We start from the raw sequence: 24,926 nt of genomic DNA on the forward strand, positions 1-24,926 counted from the left end.
TATTGCACTGCTGGGGCTCAACTGTGTAAGCAGGCAGCTGGTGTCTGCCTGACTTGCAGCATCAGAAGGTTGAAGAGGAGGTGGCTTTCTGGTGCCAAGATTCCTACTGAAACATCCAGAACCAGCTGAAAATAGTACAGGCTTTGTGTTGATTTTCATACACCACGGCTGGACTTAATGTGAATAAACGTGGGAGGGAAGGAAACAAATGCTTGTATTGAGCAGAATTAAATATAAGCTTGGATCTAAATAATTTTACGAGCTCAACTGAGTTACAAATCTCTTCAGTTTTAACTTCATTTTTGAGTGGACTGAATATATTTCTATTGTTCAGTGTTTCAGTGTTTTGTGTTAGCTGTTATGATTTTATGACTGCCTGATAAAGCAGTTCTTTTAATTCTATAAATCCAAACAGGAGAGTTTTGTTGAATTCTTCTGAAATGCTCTTAGGCAGCTTTCCTCATACCTGCATGGTGATGAAAAAAGAAGACTTGTCAAAACTGTTGTGTTTAAAATTAGGTGTCACATATTGACTGTAAGCCCTTGTTGCAACTTCTCAGCACTCCTCAGCTCTTGTGTTCATGAACTTGGACATGAGCCTGGAGCCTGTTTAAAAAATCAGCAAAAAGAAACCACCCCCTTTCACTCAATTTTAAATGGAGCTATAGACCTTGAATTCAGACATTTTCAGGGAATAGCTGAAGTCCCCAACAGAGCAGACTATTAAAAATGTGAAAATGCTCTGCCGTGTGGAGAGTCAAGAATAATTAATTTCCAAACTCCAGCAGCTATAGTGGACTGTAATGTTTTATTTTTTTATTGAAATGATGCCATTGTAATTTCGAGTTGTTGATCTTGAGAGTTAACCAAAATAGTTTCATTCATTTCCTAACGAGGAAGGTCTAGGGACTTAAGAATGCAGGCAGTAAGATCAGTTACCTGTTGGCCTGAACTTCTCGATCAGAGGAACAAAACCATCCAGCACGCTCCGAAGTCGATACACTAAGTGTGAAAACACATTTTTTTCCAAGATAAGCCAGATATAAACATAAAACACAAAACACTGAATAACAGCTAAAGCCAAACAAATGCCGGTTGTACCATTAAGGAACCTAAGATTACTGTTTGTCACTGTCTGTGACATCACTGATAGCAAAGTAGTGACAAGTGTAATTCCACATTGAACCATCCACAACCTACCAAAAGCTGTAGCACAAACTTAGAGGCTTCTGTTCTCAGTTTGAAAGCCGTGCCTTGCTGCTGTCTGCATCTTTCCTTTGAGATACCTAGGGATAGCCAAGAATCTTTCTCGTGGTTTTTTTTTTTTTTTTCTTTAATATAAAATTCTTAGTAACTGCCATCATCCAGGTTCTGCTGGAATTTGATCCTTGGGGTGTTCAGCAACCCCAGTCCTGGGGGAATGAACAGCAGCTCAAGTGCACAGCCCCTTAAAGAACGTATTCTGCAAAGACTGCCTCACTGCTAAAGTGACATGTTGTCATGGCAGCACAGCATTCTGCCATTGCTACCAGAGAGGTGACTCAAGGTCTTGTGACCAGTGTGAACCACATCTGCCTTTGGTGTCACAGAGGCATGTTTGTTTTCAGCCACGCTGTGTAATTGTGAATGAGACAGGCAGGTTAGGTGATGATTTAAAGAATCTCAGCAGTAGCCATTTTCTAGACTTGTGCAGTTAAGTGACTGCGTGCCCTCGTATCCATCACGTTGGTACAGAACTGGCTGTTGTAGATACTTACCTAGACCAAAATAAATCCCAGTGGTTTCCAGAGAAGCAAAGGTGATTAAACCAATTCCAAGAGAAATTGTCCAATCTAAGACAACAAAATAGGTGTTTGGCTTTGTGCACTTTTTGGACTGCAGCAATTTAACCTTCTGTTGAAGCCTTGCCTTACCTTTGTAGTAGTAGTAGCAAACTAGTAAAGCTCCAATTGCGAAGCAAAGAATAACAAAATGAAAGAATTCATCTGAAATAGAGAGGGGAAATTAGGTCACAACTGCTGGCACTGTTCCCTTAGGAGTACACGTGAGGTTCTAATGTATCAGTCAGTGAATAAAGCGTACTTCTGTGAGGGATGTCTCATACAGTAAGGTCAACATCACAAACACAGCTTGTCATGTGAGAAGCTTTAATGGCCTTCGTCAAGAAGGCCCAATGACCTTCAACAAACTATTCAAGTTGAGAAGTTTTTTGAGCTAGGAAAATTATTCTTGGTCTACTGTTCAATGGGATTGATGTCAGCTGAATTAAAAGAATTACCATCCTTGCGTATGCCCATCCACCGTACTGTCCACCATTGAGGGTGAATGTTCTTGTTCCCATATGCTGTGAGAAAGAGAGGTCTTTTATTGCAATGTAACTATGAAATTCAGGCATTTTAAGTTTCTTTCCCTTTTTGTAGCTAAGAATCTGAGAGCAGAATATATTTAAAAAAAAAAAAAAAAGTATGTTCAGAGGAAAAAGCTGCAAATTTTTTAGGGAGATCAAATTAGCAGTTTTAAAATTTCTCCCCAAACTACTTTCCAAATGGTCTGTAGCAATTGTAAAAACAGCATTATTCAATTAATAATTCCAAATTGCTTTTAAAGAACTCCAGGTCTTTCCTGTTAAGTCTGGGGCAATCGTGGTCTCAGAATTACAGTGGGCAACTAAAGCAAAGGTACAAGGGAGCTTCAGTTTGATTTGTGATGTCACTTAAACAACAGTAAAATGATCTTCATTATTATCAATACATGAGTATTATCAGTCTATCTACTTTGGTCTAATATTACAGTATTTCTGCACCTCCCAAATTAAGAACTGTTGTAGCTGGCAATTACTCTTATGGGTATCTAATTATGTCAATGCAGAGGAAGAAGAACGTAAGAACAAGCTTGGTATTTTTAAAGTTTCAAGTATAATGATTAATGTTAACATAGCATGGCACTACTTTAACTCACAGATGTTCCTCTGCATGGTTGTCTATGTGAAGATTTGTAGTGACAGAACTTGTGTGAATTAATGTTCAGACCTGTTATGTGTCTGTTGTGTTACTCTGCCTCCTGGATGCAATAGTACCGTGGTAACTTCGCATCAGATCGTATTTTGCGCAGTATTTCTCCTGTCAAAGCACTATAACACATTTTAGTAATTGTTCTTAAAGCTTCTACTTTTTACTTACAAAATACCTAAGTACCTAGGAGCTGGTATAGCTATCACTGCTAAGTAAAACTGAATGCTGAAAGACCACATTCACAAGAAAAACTTGTTTTGCTTGTTAGTATTTACCATCTGCAGTTGAATCTTCTCTTCTGGTTATTTCTGAAAAGCAACATAGTTGCATTATTTCTGTGATAAAAACACAGCGGTACTGTCAAGCTGGATGAATATTCTGTTCTAGGACTCAGTAAAATAGCACTAGAAACTGCCACAAATTTGATGAAATCAGAGCCCCAAGGTAAGATAATGGAAAACACTTATTTGCAGTGGTCCCAGGTAGCTGGAATAGCTGGGCAGTAGATGATTGATGACTTCCCTGTTAATGTTTGGTTGCTAGAACTGAAGTTGGAACTGGTCTGAGTCAGAAGTGAGCTGTGTCCACAGATCACATGAGCCTTTCAAATGCAGTAGACAGGGTGTCCAGTACTAGCTAAATATTTTCAATGGCTTGGTCTAGTGTACTGAACTAATCTAGCGCTGAAGTAACAAAGGCTGCAGAGAGAGGTGACGCAGCGGGGACAAAAGCCAGCTGCAGAATTGCTGCGTTCCTTTCTGCACCTGGCAATGTGGGGAAAATGTTGAACTGCAGTACACACACTCCTCTGCTCCTGTGTTCTATGTTCTCCTCGCTGATGGGCAACTCGGAATTCTCCCCTAAGGATTTTTCTGCCATTTACACTCTCTTTCCTTAGCTGAAAAAGTCTGAGTTACAGCAACTCTTCCCCACTTTGCAGAAAAGAACTAGTCGAACAGCTGTCCTCGCAGAAGGGCCAGCCTTCTTTTTGCACTAATCAATGTGGAATTGACCTGGGATTGAGATGGATGATGTTATAATGTGATCAAGCCATTGAAAATTTTCTATCGTGGTTGTCTTACATCAGTTCTGCTGCTGCTTACAGTCCCTTACAAAAGGAAATATGCCTTCAGAGTGCAACCACCTGGTCAAGCTCTCAGTGGGACTGCTTCTGTTGACTATCATTTGGCTTTCAGCTAGCATCTTGTTTTGGAGAATGCTCTGAGCTAAGTGAGTTAGGCATTCAGAACTCAGTATCACCAGCTGGCAGAAACCAAGTTTCCAGGTTGCCCAGTAGTGTTGCTAGGATTTCCACTAGAAAGGATTGCAACTGCTGTGAGCTGATCCTCGTCTCTGGCAGTGCTACCAAAAAATGGGTAATTTTGCCCAGGGCCAACACCACACCAATGGGAACATAATGGATTTACAATCAGTTGTTATTCTATATTTAAAAAAAAAATCAAAAAGAAGGAGCTATGTTAACAAAGTTTTCCTTCCTGCGGGATGAGGTTCTTATCTGGGAACACCTACCTGAATCTCCGTAGGGAACAACCTCAGCTGGTATACCTGAAATATTGTGGACAGAGGATGCAGGTTAATGTCTACAATAAACGTGCATATTTTGCTGCCAATCCTAACCCAAGCCACTGTGCTGAAATAAGCGTGCTTGTGTCAGTGTGAGCTGGTGGATGCCAACTCCTGCTCTTCAGAAGGAGGTCTGTTGTGGTGGGTTATGCAGATCTAAAGGAGATGTGAACGGAGTATTGACACCACACGTTTCTTATCAAACAGTAGCTGGAGTCAGGCAGAATCAGATTCGTGTGAGATGAATTAAACCTGCTGTTAGTTTAAGTGAACTACTTTTATATCTGGGGTGGAATCAATTTAAGATACATATTAAATGATTAAAGGCTTGAATTTTCTTTTTTTTTTTTTTCTCTAAATCAGTGATTCTATACCAGTAGCTGATGGCTGTGTTGACACAACATCTTTTCTGCACTGCACTTCTTTTTCAGTTTATCTTTTGGAAAGAATGGAAGAGCCTCAGGACCAAGATTCAAAGAGTGGTCCTCGCTGATGATCTCTGGTCTGTGTAGAGAGTGGAAAGCAAACCCTGTAAGTAGTGGCTGTGATAGATGCTTTCAAAACTCTTTTGCTGTGTTTCATTGGTGACTGTGCAGACCCAGGCAGCAGTAGTTCTCCCACAGTGCTAGATTTTGTTGTTCTTATAGTTCAGTTCTAACCACGGGCCATGGCTAAGCATTACTATTAGTTTCATCTTGCAAGAAATGCCTTTCCTGCAGCCAGATTCTGACTCACTGTTTTCCTACGTCTCATGCTGCCTGTAGAGTGTTAATCTACCACTGTTCTGAAGTCAAACCAAAGAATTCCAGAAACTATTTGTTTTCTATTTTATACTTGTTTTCTCTTAAAAAAAAAAAAAAAAAAAAAAAAAAAGAGTAACAGTGTTGACACTTTGTCCCACCTCCAAGCAGTTGGCCTTCAGTCTTGTGTCTTCCTAAATCTTCTTCATCACTGTCTGGATAGATAAAATGATTAAATTAAAGTCACACACAGTCATTAGGGGTTGGAAGGGATCCCTTATGATCACCTAGTCCAACCCCCTGCTAAAGCAGATTCCAGAGAGAAGATGAGCAAACAACCTGCTGTGATAAGAGCACTTGGTATAAGACACAACTCTGATGTAGAGATTGCCACCAATTTGTGTTGCATCCAAAGCAGAACAGGAAAAAAAGTGTGAGTTTAAGAAACGGTAAACAGTTCAAGGAAGATGGATTATTGTGGAGATAGCAAGCAAGAAAAGTGTACTAGCAATACCAGAAACAGTAGTGGTATAGCTTTTTGCTCACAATATAATAATGGTCATGGGATATTTAAATAAAAAATGAGGATTTGGTAGTGCAAACATTATTATTGGCTGCTTTTGCCTTACTGCTCTCTTTAAATCTAGCTGAATTGAAGAAAAACAGTAAAATCAAACACCAAAAGATGATGGAATAGATCATATAAAGAAGTGTTAGCAAGACGTCTTATTTAGAACACAAATATATCATCAGCACTGCTAACTGGTTTTAAAATTTTGTTTCTGAACACAATTACTGGTAATTAGTGCATGGCTTTTTGTGACAGAATAAGCCAATGCAGCAAAAACTCATTTCCATGTCGCCTGTCATCTTTTAGCCTCTGGTTTTCCATGAAGGGAAATGGCTTGAAGGCAACCAAAGTGACCTTTGATACACCATTGATGATTGCTAGGAAGTACTGCAGCACTGTCATTGACTATCTGCCTCCTGCTGTAGCACTTCAGCTAGACCATAAACATCACAAAAAACATGGTCCTGTGTTTACAGAGGAAATTTGCAGCAGCTTTCAGCACTTCTTGGTCCTCCGATTTCCCAACAACAGGAAGCAACCATTATTTTGTTAACAATAAATAAATCTAGAGATAGTGATTATTTTCTGTGTCTTTTGCACAGTTTATTTCTTCGGGGTTATACCAGATGGCTACTGAATTGTTGCAAGTCTCTGGTGTCAGTCTCCTTAGAACACGTAATCAGACTAAGTTATGTGCCAGGGGAAAACGATCTTTTTTACCGCGTGTATCTTCATCTGTGGATTCCTGGGAGGAGTTTTCAGCCTTTTTATCCTCTTGTGAAAGCATGAGATTTCTTTCCAATCTCTTGAGGAGTTTTAATTTTTCATCTGTTATGATATACAGACAAAACAAAAATGGAAATTTTTTTGTTTTATTTATAGTGATATATTAACAGTGTTTCATAATGTTGTATTTAAGGCTTGACAAGAAATCAGAGAGAGCCTTTCAGCAGTGCTATCTGTAGTCCAGCAGCAGTACAGAGCATTACAATAGAAGCTTCACACCACTGTTTAACTGACTTAAATGATTGCAGTAGATGCTTAGGTCTCGTATTCTTGCCTTTAATTTACCCATAATGTTACCCCTGTGACTTTTCCTGCTGCCTAGACCAGCAGCATCTGCAGCTGAAAGGTGATTTAGATGGACAACAGCTGCTTTCCTGCTCCTGGGCTACTCCTCCCTCCAGTGCTCCGATTTCTGCAGGGCTCCTGTGGCTGTGCTGCAGTGCCAGCACCCTCTCGTGGCATAAAAGCAGAACTCGCAATGTCAGCTAAACCAAAAACTATGTAGGCTGCTGAGTCCTGGGCTGGGCAGTGCGGTGCTCCTGGCTCCTGTGGCTGGAGTTACAGGTGTTTCTTAGCAGCTCTAACTTCAGTTCTGTGCTGAGTCCTGGCAGGTCTGTGCATCTCTTCATTGTTAGTTGTAACATTTGGACATAGCCAGAGACACAATTTCCCCCACTTCCCTCAGTTGTCAGCATAGCTCACTGTGTTAGAATTGGGAATTGGGTCCCTGTCAGCACAAGCAGACCTGCTGTGACAAATGCCCCAAGAAGGGCTGCTTTTCGGGCTATGGGACGTCTGCCCTATGTGAATGTGTTCCATTCTGAAGAAGAGAAGAGGGCGCCTCCTTGAAGGTGTCCAGTTAAATTCAGGGTCACCTTAAGTGAGTGCACCTTCATGCTGTATTAAAGACAGCAACTCTGTGGACTCCATGGAATTGTTTATCACACAACATGGCAAGTGGGAAGCGTAGTGGAACCTGGCTCTTGTTGCCAGGCTCAGCAACCTGAATTGCATCTTCTGCCTGCTGGTTTTGGTTAGTGCTGTGCTGCACATCCTACTAGAGACATTTTCAGAGGCATTTACAGAGCTTGACCCTGATTTCTTACTACAGCAGCTCAGAGAGGTCCAAACTGGCTGGGGAATGGTCCATGCAAAGCAATGTCCTGGCTGTCATTAGCCCAGTTAAGAAAAAAAATGAGGGATTGCTCTAAGTCTCAGAAGTTCCTGGGCTTCATCCTTTACACCTGAGTGAACAAGGGCTTGGGTTGTTTTTTTTTTTTCTCCCCTGAAATTAACACAGACTAAAATAAAACGCCACCTATCTTTAGCTCCCATTATCCCTGACTTTTCTAAGCAATGTTTCTGTACCCATTCTCACTAATAATCACTGCCAAGCTTTGAGTTTTCTTACGGGCAATACAGTAAATTTAACAGAACAGAAGAAGTGATGCCAGGTAGGACTCACCCTTTCCCTTAGAACTGGGCAGCTGCTGATACACAGATGGGTTGGAACTCTTCAGCAAGAGGTAAAGGACTGCCATTGCCCTGACGCCTTTCATCTCTATGGCTTTCAGGCAGGCTGCACAGCCCCCAGGCAGGACGCTGCACCTGTTGAGGAGCTGAAAGATGAATAGATAGCAAATAGTCCTTCCAATAAAACACAGTGTGTGGGAACAGATCATGAAATAGAAGTGAATGAGTCTCACTGTTAGGAACGTGATCCATAGCTCCTGCTACGCAAGGGGAAAAATCAGGGACAAAAAGCAACACCAAAAGTGTGAAGAAAATGTAAACTCTATTCAGCAACTTAAGAGCATCAGTGGGGAAAGAAGCATGGTGTGCGACAGATGACTGAAGAACTGGAGAAATACAGCATAGGGCCTGAAATGGACACGCACCCCTTGTGATATCTTACAGAAGAATGTCTAAAAATATAAGAGATAACCAGGCTGTGTGGTCTCTCTCCCGAAAATATATCAGAGAAGTACTAAAGTGCCTGGAGAATGACACGAGAATCCTTTTTTTTGTTAAGGTTTCTTTAGCAACTTACACTGTTCTTCTCTTCAGCGGCCAGGATAGGTGGATCAGTGGTGGCTAAGCTTTTTACCAGTGATTCCCAGAAGGACTGGTTCATTTTCTCGTGATTCTCCAAGTAATTGTCATCAGCAATAAAAGCCCTCTGGAAAATGTCTGGGAGGAAAAACAAGTCAATCACTGCACTGAAGTAGAGGTTGGTTGCGTGAGAGTTTTCCTGTTGTGCTCAGTGTGGGTGTGGTGATAGACATCAGACTGCAGCGTTTTGGCTTATAGGAAAAAGAGCAGTGTTGCGTAGCATAAAGCAACTCAATCCACCAGAAACAGAGGGCAAAAAGGCTGATAGCCCACAATAATGGGTGTCTTTATGATGCTACCATTTCAGGAAAAGCAGCAAGGGAAGTATTTCTAAATATTGAGCAGGCATTTATTCTGATCATGCTATAAAGACGTAAGAGCGAGATTCCAACTAAAACCTACTGCTTTCTGTAAATTGTTAGGCATTTAGTGCATGGAAAAAAAACCCTTCATACATACAAGGATGTGCAAAGGCCAGATGAGAAACCTGTGGAAGAGCAGAGAACTGACCACTGGTCTGTTTATAAGCAGGAATGTGGATGGAGTGTGTTTTCAGAGGAAACAAGTCTCACTGACTCATGGTCAGTCCAGGAAAAACTGTTGTGTAGTGTGAATGAGTAGAAGCTCTGACCTTTGTGTATTATCCCTACCTTGTTGTTCTTTGCTGAGATCTGGGAGTGGGATACTGAGGTTCTCCATTTCTGTTTGAAAGGAGAAAAAAAAGCAGGTATTGTTTAGAAGATCAGTCTGACCTCTATTCTTCTGCCTTACTCTTGCTCTCCTGCAGACATGGCATCAGTTCAGAAATCATGTCTCTGTCGCAATGGCAGTTTCATATCATGGTTCATTTACCATGGACCCATTCTCTGCTCCTCCAAGTGAGTCTGGCTGGGCTGCCTTCAGTTAGGAAAGAACAAAAGTCTCATCATCATGAGTAAAACCAAAAGAAGTCTGACTTGATCATCCACAGATGTGAGTAACTTAATAGGCACAGTTGCATTCACAAAACAGAACAATTATTTGTTACCTTCGACATCGTTACATTTAAAATATACCTATCAAGGAAAATAGTAGAAGTAGTTCAGATGAGAGCCCAGCAAGATTTGGAAATCACATCTGAGAGAAGCCTTTGACATTTCATTCTCTTCTTCCCAGTTGTCATCAGAAGGATGCTTCCACAAGTTTACGTTTAGGAATTGAAAACTTTGAAATTTCAATCCCAGAAAGTTTCTTGCTGTTATCCAATAATATGGAAACAAAATTCTGACATCCCCAAAGTGCAGTGTTTCCTTTTGGTTTGCTAAACTCACCTAATACATTTATTCATTTACTTATTGAGGCAGTTTTACTCTGACAAAGCATCTTTTGTCGTGCTTGGGGTTCTGAACATGGCTGCCTCCACCTCCCGTGGTCCAGGCATCTTGCATTCACACCACCCCCCTTGTGAAGCACTTCCTATAAAGCTGTTATACTGAGTGATGCAGAAGATGACTTTTTGAGGCTCTAAAACACAGTTTCTCCTGTGCAAGGCACAATAAGAAAACATAATTTAGACACCCAAGCACTTTCTTACGACATAGATTTTGGATCCTTTCAGCAATGGACTTTTAGTCAAGCACCTTAAAAATAAGTTCTTCAAATTTTGCAGATGGACAAGTGATGCTTTTCCATAGGCAGTTTCGATGACAACCACCAGCCATAGAAATCATAGAATCATAGAGTGGCTTGGGTTGGAAGGGACCTTTAAGATCATCTAGCTCCAACCCCAAAATATTCCAAGATCTGCAACAGGTTCAGTTAGTGTCTGCAGGATGACATACTGCATACACACAAACATCTCACCTTTGGTAACGGAACAGTGTTTTAGTGTCTCAGCTCCTACAGAAAGTCAGATTCCAAAGTAAAATGAAACCTTTCCCCTCTTTAGAACCAAGGTCAGGGTCTTCTGATTTTGGTACCTCGGTGTCTCTGAGGGCTTTCTCCTTTTCTAGACTGCAAATGTTCCTCGAGTGAAGAGGTTCTTAGTTTAAAACTCTGTTTTGCCATTTGCAGTTTGACTATGAGGAAATTGCTTAACCTCTCAATCACTTCTAAAGGCTAAGCCCAAAAACTGGTCCCTACCTGCCAGGTGTATTGTGAGAAAACAAACATTTCATATTCTAACAACACTGTGAAATTATTGTTAATGATAAGTCTATGCAAGACAGCACTCACATGGGCAGATTAATACATTTTATTAAACAATTTTATTAAACAACCTGATACACCCAGAAGAACCAGCATGTTTTTGGACAAACAAGCTTTGAATCCATCCACTACTTTAATAAAAGTTACTACCTCTCCTACAAACCTTGCTGTCTTTCAGCCTTTGCTGCCTGAGCTGTGGCAGCAGCGCTGTGTGACAGCCCATGGTGGCTGTGAGCAGCCGATAGGGAATGCAGGAAGCTCATCTGTCCTCACTGCCCTGTTAAGCAACCACTGATGCTGAAATACAGGAACCAGCACACCACACCCTGGACAAACCCGTTTTCAGCACACGGTGAGGAACGTCATTTCTGTGCAGTTATATATATCCAGCAGTGGTTTTCAGCATCTTTTTGCCTTCCTATTCGCGCAGCCTAAATGCTCCAACAGTGTTTGTTTTTATAAGTTAAATCCATCAGACTTGTTCGTGGGCAGCAGGGCTGAAAACCCAGTCCAAAAGGAACAAAGTTACTTCAAACATGAGCATTGCTGTTCTGAGTTATTATTTGCACAACACATGTATAGAGATCCATGGAGTGAAAATGGGCTCACATCCACCCTTCTGCAAGTGGGGGAAGAGCAGACACATCGCTGGAAGCCTCCTTTGCTGTCAGACTGATGGACCTTAGAACCATTTGCTTGCTGACCCAACTGACCTAACTGCTCAGCTGCCCAGCAGGCAGCACCTGGACGCTGGGCTGTGCACTGGGCCCAGTGCTGCAGAGCAGCCGAGCTCCATTCAGTGCCTGCAGCAGCGTAGAGCCAGCCAGCTGCCACACTGCTGTGAGTAAGGAAGTCAGGCACCTTGCTTCGGTTAGATTATGCACAATTAATTCCCCTGTGGCACTTCTGGAAAGAAAATCAGATCTAAACAAAGGATAAGTGCTGGCACTTAATTGTTGCATGTTTTAAAAGTGATTTAGTTGATTATACCTCCTAACAAAAGAAGGATGACGCTGGCTTTTCAGCCCAGCCACGAGCTCACTGGGACTGACACAAACCACAGACCTCATCTTGTTCTCCTCAGCAGCAGCCAGACCTCACTGCAGTGAGCTCCTCATAGCACCTTAATGCTGTGTGCGGCATCAGATGTGCAGTTATTCAGAAAGATTCTATTTAGATTCTATTATGTAGGATTGTCATAGAATGCCTTGGGTTGGAAGGGACCTCACAGCCCACCAACCCCACCCATCCTCCTGGCCTTGGGCTCCTCCGGGGATGGGGCACCCACAGCTCTGAGCAAAAAGCATGAAGCACAACTGCACGCCTCAGGCTGGCCCTGGCTGCTCCTCAGGAAGCTCTCCTGGCAGGCGGTGGCAGTGGTGGAAGCTAGTGGTTTCCTTCGGTGAGAAAACAAACCCACCAGCCCCTCTGTTTGAAGCTATTCCTGTCAATGCCACCAGTGAGACAACGATGCAGGTCACCCGCCTGCCTTTCTGTCCACACCTACAGTTGCAACACGACAGAGGAGCAGCAGGGCTCTCAGACTGGCACACAGCGCCTGTCGTATGAACTGGAGCCTCACGCAACAGCACGTCCTTCTTGCCCAGCTCTCGTGCAAGCCCAGACACGGCAGCTGCTGAGCAGGGCAGCTGGTTGTGGGCTGCTGGCCGTGGCTGCGCTTCCCGACGCAATCATGGTGCAGTTTGAACGTACCTGGCGCGTGCTTCTCCTCGTGCTCGGCTCTGCTCGGCTCCTGGGCTGCTCTGAGGAAAGGAAGTGAGTTCAGCAGAAACTGAAAGAACTCAAGTTGTGCTCTGAGAAAAGTCACGCCCGTCCCAGTGCTCACCTGCCTCAGGGGAGGATCTGCAGGGCGTGCGCAGTGCCGCCTGGCACGCGGTGATGGGCAGGAAGGCGTCAGCCGCCTCCTCATGCGGCTGCGCTGACTCAGGGCAGCGGTGATCCTCAGGGGTGGCGGGAAGGAGCTGTGGGGAAGGCAGGGTGCTGCCATGGCTGGAACCCGCAGCAGCCCTTACTTACAGCCATCCTTGGACTGGAGGCCCTGGCAGCGCTGCTGCCCTCCTGGCCTGCTGAGACAACATGTACAGGCTGGTGTCTCCTCCTCCGAAGGAGAAGGCTCGCCTAGCTCAGGTATTAAGCTTGGAAACAGTCTCACACCAAGAACCCGGCTGTGCTTGGGACGTGAATGAGGCAAAGCAGGCTGTGCTGTTTATGTTTGCCAGGAGTCATTCAGAGAAACAAGAGCCTCACTGGGCGTTTGCTCCCTGCCTGCACTCAACCAAGATCGGCTCCCCAGTAACCCTCACTGAGCTTCTCTGCTAATCTGACAGCAACTCAAACATCTAAATCAGCTGAAGCAAGTAAAATGTTTGTATTTCCTCCCCGGCCTGACAATCATTTTCACTATGACAAACAGCTCCCTGAGCTCTCTTCATGCACTCTGCAATAGATTTGTACCTAAATCTTTGCTAGGCACAAAAATTCTCTGAATTTCATTGCTGGAAGATAGCTTTTTAATCACACCAGGTGTGCTTTTCTAGAAAGGCGTATAATTCCAGTGAGTGGGTGTAAATCCTCCATTTGGTGTGAAGTTAAGTGTCATTCGCTCTGCATTGTCTATCTGCTCTTAGAAAGCACCAGGAAGCAGACCAAGCTGGATCCAGCTGCCAGGCTGTGATGAGCCTGAGGTAAACAGGGGAGTTTCTCTTTGCTCTTTTCAGCAATTTGTTTGCTGTTTGTAATTCTATTAGTGGCCCCTTGAGTTCTGATAAGAGCCAGTGTTAGAAATTAGGATGGACAGTCCTGAAAGACAAAGGTGCTTGAGATTCTGGAGTTGTTCACAGTCAGTTTCCCCCATGGTAGTGACTTGTGCATGCTTGTCTTCAGTGAGCAGCCTGTGCAGCACCTGTGAGCTGTGCCCCTCTTGCTCCGCACTGGTAACCAGACCCAGCTGCTCTGAATACCAATTTGCACTGATTATGGGTTTAATGTTCTGTCTTTGGCAGAAGGAAGAGATGCAAACTGTTTCTTTGTAGTTTGCACTGCCTCCTTTAAAATAACCTGAAGCAAAGCATCCTTCTGCTTGGCTTTTCTTGTACTACACCTGCAGTACACTTCAGTGCTCCCTCAGAGCCTTTATTGTTCATTCCTGATACATATAATACCTTCAGCACACAATATTAAACTTATTCCAGACTTCTTTTCTGTGTATGAGAACAGTGCCTCGTCTAGCAGAATAAGACCTCTGGCCACTCAACTTTCATTAAAAGACAATAGAATGGTGGGAAGAGGGGATATCTCTCCCAAACATGAAAGCAAAGGATGCCCAGCACCCACTATTTACAAGCCATGCTCAAACAAACATTTCCATCTTGATGCTTTCCACTGCAGCTGTCCCCAGGTAAATAATTAACTAACTAATTATGCCTTCCTTAGGCTTGCCTTTGGCCCTTAACATTCTTACTTGAGGAAATGCACTGGCTCCCATGGTCTCCTGGTCTACTCCTATGTGTGTGCAGAGGTAACCTACTATTTCTGGACTGAAATATTTTTCTGAGTTTGATTTGATTGTAGTAAGATTCTTGTTAAAGTCTTGGTATAATTATTTCTTTTCCTCAGTAGGTATTGCAGGCAAATCATATTCGCTCACTTGAAAGTACGTGTGTGTTGAGTAAAGGGTGATTGCTGCTGTAATAGGTGACTAGTAGGGACATTCCAATAGTGCAGTGTGTCTATTGATCACACAAGGTGTGGTCATGTTAACTCACTTGTCAAATTAAGCTAACAGTTTTGCCCTGATACAATTGCTGCTAGATGACAGGGTGCTTGGAGCAGGTTATGTATCCTCTGCTCGTCTCTTTGTGTATCCGTGTTTCTGGAGAGACTGGAAGACAGAAAAGATTTGACATGGTTTGTTTGTTTGTTTGTTTGTTTGCTGTTCTGAGTTCCAAAACAGGGAGAAAAAGTTAGAGAGCAGTGCTGAGAGAGGTCTGAGCCAAGCATCTCTGTGCAGCCCTAGCTGCCTTGGGAATGCCACGTTGGCTTCCTAACAGCTGCTGGCAGTGCTCTCAGATCGCTGTGTCAAACTAGTCAAGCCTCAGCTCGTAAGCTTGCGTGTGGTATCTACACGTGAGGAAATAGGATATGCCGTCTGCTCCTAAGTGATGTCATATAGGACTGCAGAGATGCAGCTGATTCTGTGTCACAGTCTCTAGAGAGCAAACTTTGGTCAGGAGAAGACTCGACTCCGCATTAGAAATAGAATGTGGGAGAAAGGTTAAACTGAACAGAAATAATTCCAAAATTAAGATGTATGGATCCTTTGTACCTGTCACAAATTTCATGCTAAGAATAATTCATAACACAATTAGCAAGAGAAAAATCACAGACTGGGAGTACAAAGCAAAGGGGAATTTCCTGAGCCAGTTAAATGCATTTAAGCAGAATGCTTCTTGCTCTGGCTTCCAGAGAGATATGCTGAAGTGTTGCAACTACCTATGTTCACTCTGTATATGTGACGTATGAGGAATCTTGAAGAACTTGTAACTTCAACTTAAAGAGAAAAACTAATTGCAGGTAACTCTGGAACAAGAATTTCTTCTGTGCGTTTAAATTAACTGTATCATAATCTGCCATAATTATTTCTTTTATCAGATTTGGTTACTTATTAGCTTTAGTCTCTGACTGCAAATGGAGTATGCGAGTGATTAACATCCCAACTGGTTGAATCCAATAAACTATTAAATACTTCTTCTGCATGGCAGGGGAAGCAACCACCTGCTGGAGCTGCCAGAGGCAGGGCTCCCTGCAGGGACCTGCAAGGAAACTGCTCACCTCCCTTGGCACCGAGAGCCCACCCTCAGGAAGTGATCTGAGGCCTCTCTTAACTCGAGTAACATATCTCACATACTGCTGCTTCATGCCAGTGTTTAGAATCTGAACCTGCTTTCAACCAAGTCATGATGGTTCTTCTATTGCTGTAAGTGGGAGCTGAATTGAATGCTTAGGCTCTGGGACCAGATCATCTAAACAGAATAATCTCCTTTTCCCCAGAGCACACTGAGATAGAAGCAGGTTGTGCCATTAGTTTTCTGCAGTCATTTGCCCCGTTCCAGTGCTGGAGTCTCACCTGCCCTGCCATTTAATTGAATGTAATGTTTAGCACTTAAAGTAGATGACACTCTGCATCTACAAAGCACTGAGAGGATATCATCTAATTAATTCTTTATCGTGTGTTACATGTGTTTATTTTTCTCTTATTTGGCAAATATCCCCTGAGACAGGGGGAAAGGTGATTTGCTCTTTGCAAGCTGCGGAAATTGCTTCCAGGAGAGGTTTGTAGACACGAGCTGCATGATGGGGAGCTCTTAGACTTGACATTAATTAGGTACGGTTTGCAGATCTGTCACGCGGCCAGGCTTCAAGACACAGAAATGCTCTCTTAAGGAGGGCCAGTGATGGTACTCATTGAGGGTAGTAATTACTTATTAAGTCATCGCGTTTTTGACAGATTAAAACACTCCTATAACACCTCTCAACCAACTCTTTGGATAAAAGTCAGGATAGAGCAAATTGGTCTCTCCTGTTCACCTAACTGCTACTTATTTTCTTCAAATAAAATCTGCTGAAACAATTGCTGTGGGACTGAAAAGTACTCATAAGTGAGGGAGAATTACTTTTCCATTTCAGCTGCATTTTGCAGGGCAGAACTGCTCTACTTGTAACTTCCTGATTCTCAGTTGTGAACACTTTTGAGAAGCAGAGAAAGAAGAAATTAACGGGTACAGCCCACTGCTCTAAGCTGCCAGAACACCACTCACCCAAGGAAACACTGTTATGCTGGCAATAGGAGACAGGAATGTCTTTCTTTGGGTGGCTGGCAGGAGGACTGAGGTTCAGCTGGGGAAGGTTTTGCAGAATCATACAAGGATGGATCACACTGTACCTCCCTGAGACTTTTCTCATTCTGTACCCTCCTATAAAGTTATTTACCATGATTACTAATGCACAATAGTAACATGACAAGTGAAAGTAGTAAAAATTGTGTTAAAACCTGCTGAAATTAAAGGATTAGGCCTAGTTTTGATCTAGAAGCAGGAGGTTCTTATTTGATGCAGTTCCTCAATCACACTGAGAACAAAGCAAAATGCTCTGATGACCTCTGTGACTCTTTTTCCTCAGTCTCTTTCCGTTAACTGTTGTATCCAGTCAAAATTATATTTTCTTCATCACAGGCTTTCTAATATGCTGTTGAAAGTGGATCAGCCTGCCTTGGTTATTTCCTTACAGGAGACTTACTCATTTACAACAGAAATCTGCAGTTTCTAATCACTACTAAGCCAGTGGTTACAGAGTTGAAGAAGCACAAGACAAAACCTGCGCGTATTCCAGACCCCACTGACAGACTCCATCGAAATGCTCATTTCCTGTTCTTTGTTGTTTCTCATTATTACCAGTGACAGCATTACTAATTACAGGCTACTGCGTTGATTCTTAGTCACAGTTCTTATCCTTTTGGCCAGGTACGATGGAGGTGCTCCAAGCTGCTGCCCTACATCTCTGCTGGCTAGCTGGATGCTTACACATCTCAAAATGAGCACTGAATTCTGCTACAGCTGGCCCAGAACTGTGGAGCCAGCATATTTACAAAATGGTGAGTGCTGCTTATGTGTCACAGGCACACAGATACGGCCAGCAATATTTTGTGCAGCTCAGAAAGCTGTGGCTACTCTCATAAACACACTTCTCCAAGCTTGGCAAAGTGTTCAGGCTTTCTTTAACTCCCCAGATGGGATTTATTTATTTTTCTCTTTAGTATTGCTGAACATTTTAACATCTACTGTCTTCTGTGGCCAGAAGTGGGAGGAATTTATTAGCAGCTCTCCAGCCTTGCTGATCCCCTTCTGCTGCAGGTATTGGCCCTGCTGCTCTGTGCCTGCTGTGTGCAAAGTATTTGTGCACAAAGTCTGCCATCAAGTGGCCTTGTCCCCATCCATGGGGATGGAGGCCCTTGGCGGCAGCTTTGCTCCCACCTTGCTCTCCTTGCCCATCTCCAGGGATGCTTTTCTGTTTTGTCTCTGCTGCTGCTCAGCTCTGCAGGCTCAGGTTGTCTCAGCCTCAGGGGCTGAGGCTACAGCATGCCTGAGCCAGCCCGTGTCTGCCAAGCTGGGCTCTGCTCTTGCTGGATTATAAACTGAGGTGCTCTGGCTTTTCTGTACATGGTGGAAATAAAACAGATCTGAAAGCCAATTTCAGACTAGTGTCCTCCAAAGCAAAAATGTTATTAAGGAGCTTGGACTTCCTGTGAAAATACAGCAGAGACATCTAAGCCAGCAGAGCTCCTCTGTCTAAAGCCCAGAGACAGGAAGGTGATGGCGCTATCCTCAGCCATTGTCCCTGCAGAAGCACAGCCCTCCAGGCTGCAGGCTCAGCTGACCAAAGAGGTTGCTGTTACATTTGAGTTTCTGCTTGAAGCATTTTGTCTGAAGTATAACCTCTATCTGGCTGAAAAGGAGGGAAAACAGACCTGGTTCTACCTCTTGCAAATTGAGCAGTTTCTTTCTCTGGCCTGCATTTATTGTTTTTGTTTTTGTTTTAATTTTTTAAATGACCTGTGGTTTTGTGCTTAGATTTACTTGGAGTTCTGCATCAGGAGACATGGTAGTACTTGCTTTGTGGGATAAGAGTGGCTGCTGGAGCAAAGCAGATTCACGTACTGTTTAATTTCTTTCTTTTCTCTGACAGTGAACAAATGAAATGATGTTCAAAGGCACACACAGCACTCAAAGGCACACAGGGTGTAATCTTCGTTCCCACAGTGGCACGGACACTGAGACTTAATGATCCACACCTTAAGAGCTTCTAGCTGATGGATGGATGCAAATAACATAGGCTGGAGAGAGGAGGAGAACTGAATTATTCCAACCCAGTTCCTGTAGTCATCACTAAATATAGTGCTTGTACTGATGCAGCATTTCTGGGATGGTTATGAAATGTCTGGCATGCTCTGATGTTTAACAATCTTTACACATCTGTATTAATAGATGCTGTAGCTGAGATTTAGCAGACAAAAGACGAGAGCAAAGGAAGCTGCTGCAGTGCTGTCAGGCAGGGATGCACTGTCAGCTGCTTTGCTGTGCATCACAAGCCTGGATCTTGAGGCTTGCCACTGATAAACCACCTGCTTCAATAATACTCTCTTCCTACTTCTCAAGTGTGGGAATTTGTCAGAGGCCAGATTTAGCAGCTGTGGTCTCAGGGGCATCTGATAATTACAGAAGTGCTGTTCCACATGCCTGATGAAGCAACAGAGACTGTTAGTGGGTGTGAGCTCTGAAGAGAGATTGCACTATGCGTGTTTCTGTATTTCCTTTAATTTGCAATCTCATTTTTTCTCAAATTAAATTTATGCAAGCATCACAGTGGGGATTAGCTATTCATATAATTGAGAGTAGAAACAGAGATGATTATACAATGCCCAGGATTCATGCAATTGGACATCAGACACCTACAAGGCAGATATCTACGTTCAGCACAGTTATTTTGTCCCTTACTTGTACTCAGTGATACTCATGTATCTGTTTTAGGGCACGAGCGTTGCCTTGTGGATGTGACTTCCAGGGGGCACACAAGCACTGAAGCCATGCAGCCCTTTAAAATTGGGTCACCTGCATGCTAGAAACAAGTCCATGACAAATGAGGGGATGTCCAGGATTGCATGTAAGAGCAATGGAAGTGTGTGATGATTCCTGTGTGTGCCCCTTCTTGCCCCTGAGATCTACAGCACTGATTTCTTGAGCGAGGGGCAGTTTTATATTTAATCATTTCTGATAAACAAACTCCTGGAGCAAAAACTTAACAGCCTTTCAGCTGCTTGTGAATGCAGACAGTAGTGTCTTTGCAGTACCTATGGTCCTCACAGTGGGAACAGAACTGTGAAGTCCACAGTGTGGAGCCAGAAAGGTTCTTTAAGCCAAATTGACTTTTATGACCATTTACATCTCTCAGTCAGATTCTATTTGTTCCAAGCAGCAGGCACGCTCAGAAGCTTGTCTGAAACCCCATCCTAAAGGGCCTGAATGCTGGTATGAGTTAAACAGGCACTAAAAATTCAGGGTGCTAATAAGAGCTGTTGATTTAACAGCGGTGAAGATGGAGACACACTCAGAGCACAGGTTCATTACAAAGCACCCCAAGTTTCGGACAGCCTTACTGGAACACTGAAGCCCAGGCCCTCTTTTCTCTTTGCAGTATTTCCACCTTCAGAAAGGCCATAACACCTGTCTGGGGATTGCCACTGTCCCAGGTGTATTACCAGGCTCAAGGCAGTGAATATTCATGTAAAGGTGTTACTCGATTGCACTGACAGCCCTTCTGAGTGGAGAAGTGGCTGAGATGGTGTTAAAAATAAAAGTGGTGACTGTTTGCTCCTTGCCCTGGTCTTCTAAATGATTCTGCAACAAGGTGGAAGCTTTTAAGGAAAAACGCAGTGCAGATGGAGCAGATGGTGCTAATTTCACCCAAGAATGAGACATTCTAACAGCGATAAAATTCCTGCTGTTCTGTTTTCTCCATGCAAGGAGTTCACTTCTGCTTTTGGCTGACTGTGTCTTGTTTCATGACGTGGATTTACTGGGATGCTTCAGAAGTCAGAGCTGTGCCTCCAGCATACACCAAGACCTTGGGCAGGAGAGGAGCAGCACAGGTCCTGGTTACCAAATACAGTGCAGTAAAGGAGCTGTGGTGCATTGCTCTGGGATTTGGGCTATGTCCTGAGAAATTAACAAGGCAAATCCAAAGGAAAAAAAAAAAGGAAAGGGCATGGATGTTCTTCAGGGTATTCAAGGTGTAGTTTGGGATCCATCTCAGCAAAATAAATCAGAGCAAGAAGTACGAACCAGTATGATGGTTCAATACCTTTTATTCCTGTTCTGTTGTTTTTTTTTAAATCCTGAGAAAGACATCTGAGCCGTTGTTTCTTTCCCTATTTCTAAATAGATGCAAGGTAACAATGAGTCACTGACTAAAAATAAAAGTAAGCCTCTTATTTTTTTTTGCATCCGTAAGTAGGAAGTGGGATGTGCTGCATTAATCAAGGCTTGTTTGGAAGCCCTGTGTGGGCTGGGTGTAGTGAAAAGGGTGACCTGACAAAGCATTCCTTCCTTGGATAATTTTCTATCTCTCCGGAATTCTTCAGTCAGAAATACAGGACTTTGATAAGAATCTTTTACAGTGAATATCGTTGGCTCTTACTTTGTATGTATGTAAGAGCTGGAGATGTGTTAAATTGGGATCCACCAGGGCTTCTTTGTGCCGCTTTCTGATTTTGTGGGTCCAAGTTGCCCGGTAGTGAAGCAACAAAGTTTTATTGCCCTTAAATATTTTCTGTTGTCTGTATTTCATCATGAATGGTTCAGGTCAGGTACCAAAGCTTTGTCTCATTCGAGTTCCTTTTATATTTTCATACAGAGGATTTGCCAGGCTGGGTCATCTGCCTTGCAGCCCTCGAAGCAGCATCGTGTGTGCAGTCTACCCAGCCAGCTTAGGGTCCTGCTGCTGGGATTTGTCTGTGCCACAGTAAAGAGCAGCAGGCCTCTAAGGATTGGTAGAAAGCAAGCATGATTCCTGATTATCCACTGCCTTTTCTCCTTCTTTCCTTCAAGTCTGTGTCAGTATCAACTGTGTACACAAAGCAGCAAGATCAGGGGAGCTCTTGCATGCAATACATGTATACAGATTCATTCATCTGCATGCGGTGGTTTGTCTGTCAGCTAATGTTCAACAAAACATTCTGTGAGGTCGGTGTGGTGCAGATGGGAGGCAATGCTCGCAGTTTCCACTTTTTAAAAATGCTTCCTGTGTCAGAGTTCAACAGATTGTTAAATTGAACTGGTGTAATTTGATTTAATAGAGATCCTATGACTTAGTGAGATGGTCCAGCATCTTCTGACTTGGTGGTTTTGCAAGCAAGTATCATGCCTTTTGTGGCCTAACTAGTAATTAATTTTAATGATGCATTGTCCCAGTAGTTTGAGTTGTTATTAATTAATGGCAGTCTTTAGGTATATAGATCACTACATCTCCACGCATAGCAAAGAGAGAACAAAGCAACAACAAGGCTGTAACCTGACTTCAGGCAAACCACGGATGTCTTTGGTGCCAGCAAAGAGCTCACAGAAGGGCCTGAGGCTACTTCCAAGTGCTGCACACAACTGTGTGATGATTTATTAAAAATCAGGTGATACAGGGGCTGCAGAAAGCAGCTTTTGTTTCAATAGGCTTTTATTTCCAAATACTATAATGTAAATCAGCGAGACTGAAATGGAAGCCCAAGTAATCTGTCCCTTGTTCTGATCTTTGGTTGTTGTTGTACTGTGAATTCCAGTGGTTGGTTATTGTTTTTTGTTTGTTTGTTTTCGTTTGTTTTTATGTACCACCACCACATTTTAGGGCTGGAAAAGATCAAATTGGTGAAATTTCAATGGAACTGGGAGAAACGTGGGCTTCAAGGGAATTGAGGTGACACGCTCCTGAGCTAGGGCTGAGTTCTGATCTCCTTGCTCTGCAATAATCTCATACAAAAGACAAAGATGTGAGGAATAACAAAGGGCTGTTGGATAGGCAGTTTTGCTGAGGCAGTGATTTTGTTCCTTGCTTACCTGTTTTAGGTAAGATCTTCTCTCTTAACATATAAAACCTTTGATATAAACTCAGCAGATTTAATTAAATTGATAGTATTCTTTTTACTTATAAAATGTTAACTATTTTGCAATCAGTCTGTATGTACATCTCTGAACAGAGCCTGTATCCAGATGGATAAAGGAATATACCATGTGATGATTAAAAAACAGCATGTTATGCAGAATATCCTTAAATCACTGATCCTCCCCTTTGACCAGAGTTCCTAGATCACCAATTTCAACAAAATCTAATTAGAACACAATAGCCACAGAATAAGCTAGTTGAAGGGCACATGTGCATTGTAAAATGCTGTTCCACTTTGTAAGTTATAGACTCCATAAACTCACCAGTAACCTTGCAAAGGAGCAGCAGTTTCAGTACTTATGGATCAGCTTTGCACATCGTCGAAAAGGGGTATTTTATGTTATTTATTTTCTAGCTGTGGTGACTAATCGTGTTAATTAAGCAATGGGTAAGGGCAGAGTTAATGTAAGGGTCATCTAAAACTGCCAATTTGGCAACTGCTGTTTAGAAAGGCCTCAATTATATCTTTCAAATTTTCCAGAGTAACGAACTATGCAGGGCTTGAACTGCTAAATTCTGTGCCCAGCATAATGTTGTGTCTGCTCTGTAGCAAGGGCTGAGATATTCAGTGTTAGTGCAGCCCTTTTTCTACTCACTCCAGCCAACCACAGAGTGAGGTGCTGTGTGTTTTGTTGACTATGCCTGTAATTAGATTTTTAGACCACATACGAGAGCAAAAACTGAATGGGAAGATCTTATGTAGTATTCTTACACATATTACAACACAAAGGCAATAGCACAAAACCAATGCTTTTACTATTTGAATGTGTTCAATGTGAAAAAAATTAGCTCCAGAACATTGTTGTCTCAATTGGAACATTTGTCACAAATTCATTTTAATGCTCTAAAAACACTCTTGGTGCCATTTAGGATGTTACCATTAAACAGGGCATTCTGGGTGACAGACATGACCAAGACATAGGGTTGAGATGTAAAAGGCAAGATACAAAATCTCTCCTGACAGAATCCAAGGAATGCATTAAATTTGTTGGCTTCATGTTCTTAAACCAGAATAAAGAAAGATGACAGAATTTGCTGAAATTTTCTGCATCTAGTTGAATATTTACAGTTTGATTCAGCCTACAAAGAACTGTGCTCAAATTTTTGATGAGCTCCAGTGTGGCCAGGCTGTCTCCCTGGGGTGGAGGAATGGGAGAACATTTTGGTTTCTTGTATTGATTTTCCCCCTTTCTCCTCTTCTGCTTTTACTTCTGAAGACCTGCAGAAAGCAATCATAGATGAACAAAAACTTCAATTAATGTAAGATTGAAAATGATGGCTTCCAAGTGTGTGTAATCAAATATTATATTAAGCAGTGTCCAGCTAAATAGACACGTGAAGGCTGTAAGTATAGAAAGATGCTGCTCCCCAAAAAAGCCCACAGAGCTGAAGTGCAAGAATAGGCAGAACATCAACTTTAAAAAGTTCATGCCTTGCTGCTTTGCTACCTTACAACACAGCAGGCTGGGTCAGCAAACTAACTGTGCAGATAATGGGATGCTTGTAGCCATTTAGCAGCCTTGGCTAGTAAACAAGAGTCTGGTGGGTAGTAATGGCAGCATCTTCCCCTTCCTGAAGAAGTAATGGCACTGACTCCTGTGAAATGTGACTTGCCCCATGGTTAGCCTCAGGCTTGTGAAAATCCCAACCACCATTCCTCTGTCTCCAGTGTTCCTCTGTCTCTCTTCCCCCTTGTGTTCTCGTATTTTATTGAGTTAAACACAGCACTCAGAAGCACTCAAATGTTCATAGCACTTGCCTAAGAGCATGGCTTGCAGTTTAAAGGGATGGAAACATGCACTTGTGTAATTGACAGTGTTATTTGGATCAACAGATTTATAACTGATAACAAAACAATACTATTTGTGTTCAGTGAGAACACTTGGAGAAATAGAGCACAACAACAAGGGGTTTTGGTTAAGCCTTTAAGGGTTTTAGAACATACACTATGCGTCAAAGGAGACAATGCTTAAGTGGCCCTATGGACATATGCCAAACACCCAGATTATCTGAGAACAAAAACTCTTAATAGCATGGACCATGGGATTTCCTGTGGAACTGGAGCAATTAGGAGTGGGAGATCTGCAGCCCTATTTCAAATAAACCTGTTTTGCATATGGAAATAACATTTCCCAAGAGAGCTGGCAACAGGAA

General features: G+C 42.7%; 2 protein-coding genes across 2 annotated transcripts in view; one reads left to right on the forward strand and one right to left on the reverse strand.

Moving 5' to 3' along the window:
- Window positions 1-299: 299 nt before the first annotated feature.
- Window positions 300-12,999, reverse strand: TMEM40 (transmembrane protein 40). Its single transcript, XM_042823785.1, has 13 exons — window positions 12,705-12,999; window positions 9,455-9,505; window positions 8,743-8,882; window positions 8,158-8,311; window positions 6,627-6,734; window positions 5,497-5,550; window positions 4,542-4,577; window positions 3,287-3,319; window positions 2,279-2,344; window positions 1,914-1,985; window positions 1,758-1,832; window positions 940-1,002; window positions 300-466 (listed from the first exon to the last, which is right to left on the reverse strand). The coding sequence occupies exons 1-13, from the start codon at window positions 12,997-12,999 to the stop codon at window positions 447-449; spliced, it is 1,167 nt and encodes a 388-aa protein (XP_042679719.1). The 3' UTR covers window positions 300-446.
- A 1,477-nt stretch (window positions 13,000-14,476) lies between these two features.
- Window positions 14,477-24,926, forward strand: part of BICD2 (BICD cargo adaptor 2) — a 111,971-nt gene continuing 101,521 nt past the window's right edge. The window contains exons 1-2 of the mRNA XM_042823447.1: window positions 14,477-14,529; window positions 17,531-17,661. Of these exons, the coding sequence (XP_042679381.1) occupies window positions 17,659-17,661 (3 nt within the window). The 5' untranslated portion in view covers window positions 14,477-14,529; window positions 17,531-17,658. The remainder of the gene's footprint in view (window positions 14,530-17,530; window positions 17,662-24,926) is intronic.

Source organism: Centrocercus urophasianus, unplaced genomic scaffold, assembly GCF_019232065.1.
Source record: "Centrocercus urophasianus isolate 14NV4802_14NV808 unplaced genomic scaffold, USGS_Curo_1.0 seq_22, whole genome shotgun sequence".
Classification (NCBI taxonomy): Eukaryota; Metazoa; Chordata; class Aves; order Galliformes; family Phasianidae; genus Centrocercus; species Centrocercus urophasianus.

Excerpts from the sequence above, each read along its gene's own strand:
- TMEM40 (XM_042823785.1), bottom strand. The coding sequence starts at position 12,999 with ATGGCAGCACCCTGCCTTCCCCACAGCTCCTTCCCGCCACCCCTGAGG. Across the intron at positions 9,506-12,704 it reads CGAGGAGAAGCACGCGCCAG|AAATGGAGAACCTCAGTATC; the intron begins GTACGTTCAAAC and ends CCTTTCAAACAG. Across the intron at positions 467-939 it reads CGAGAAGTTCAGGCCAACAG|GTATGAGGAAAGCTGCCTAA; the intron begins GTAACTGATCTT and ends ATCACCATGCAG.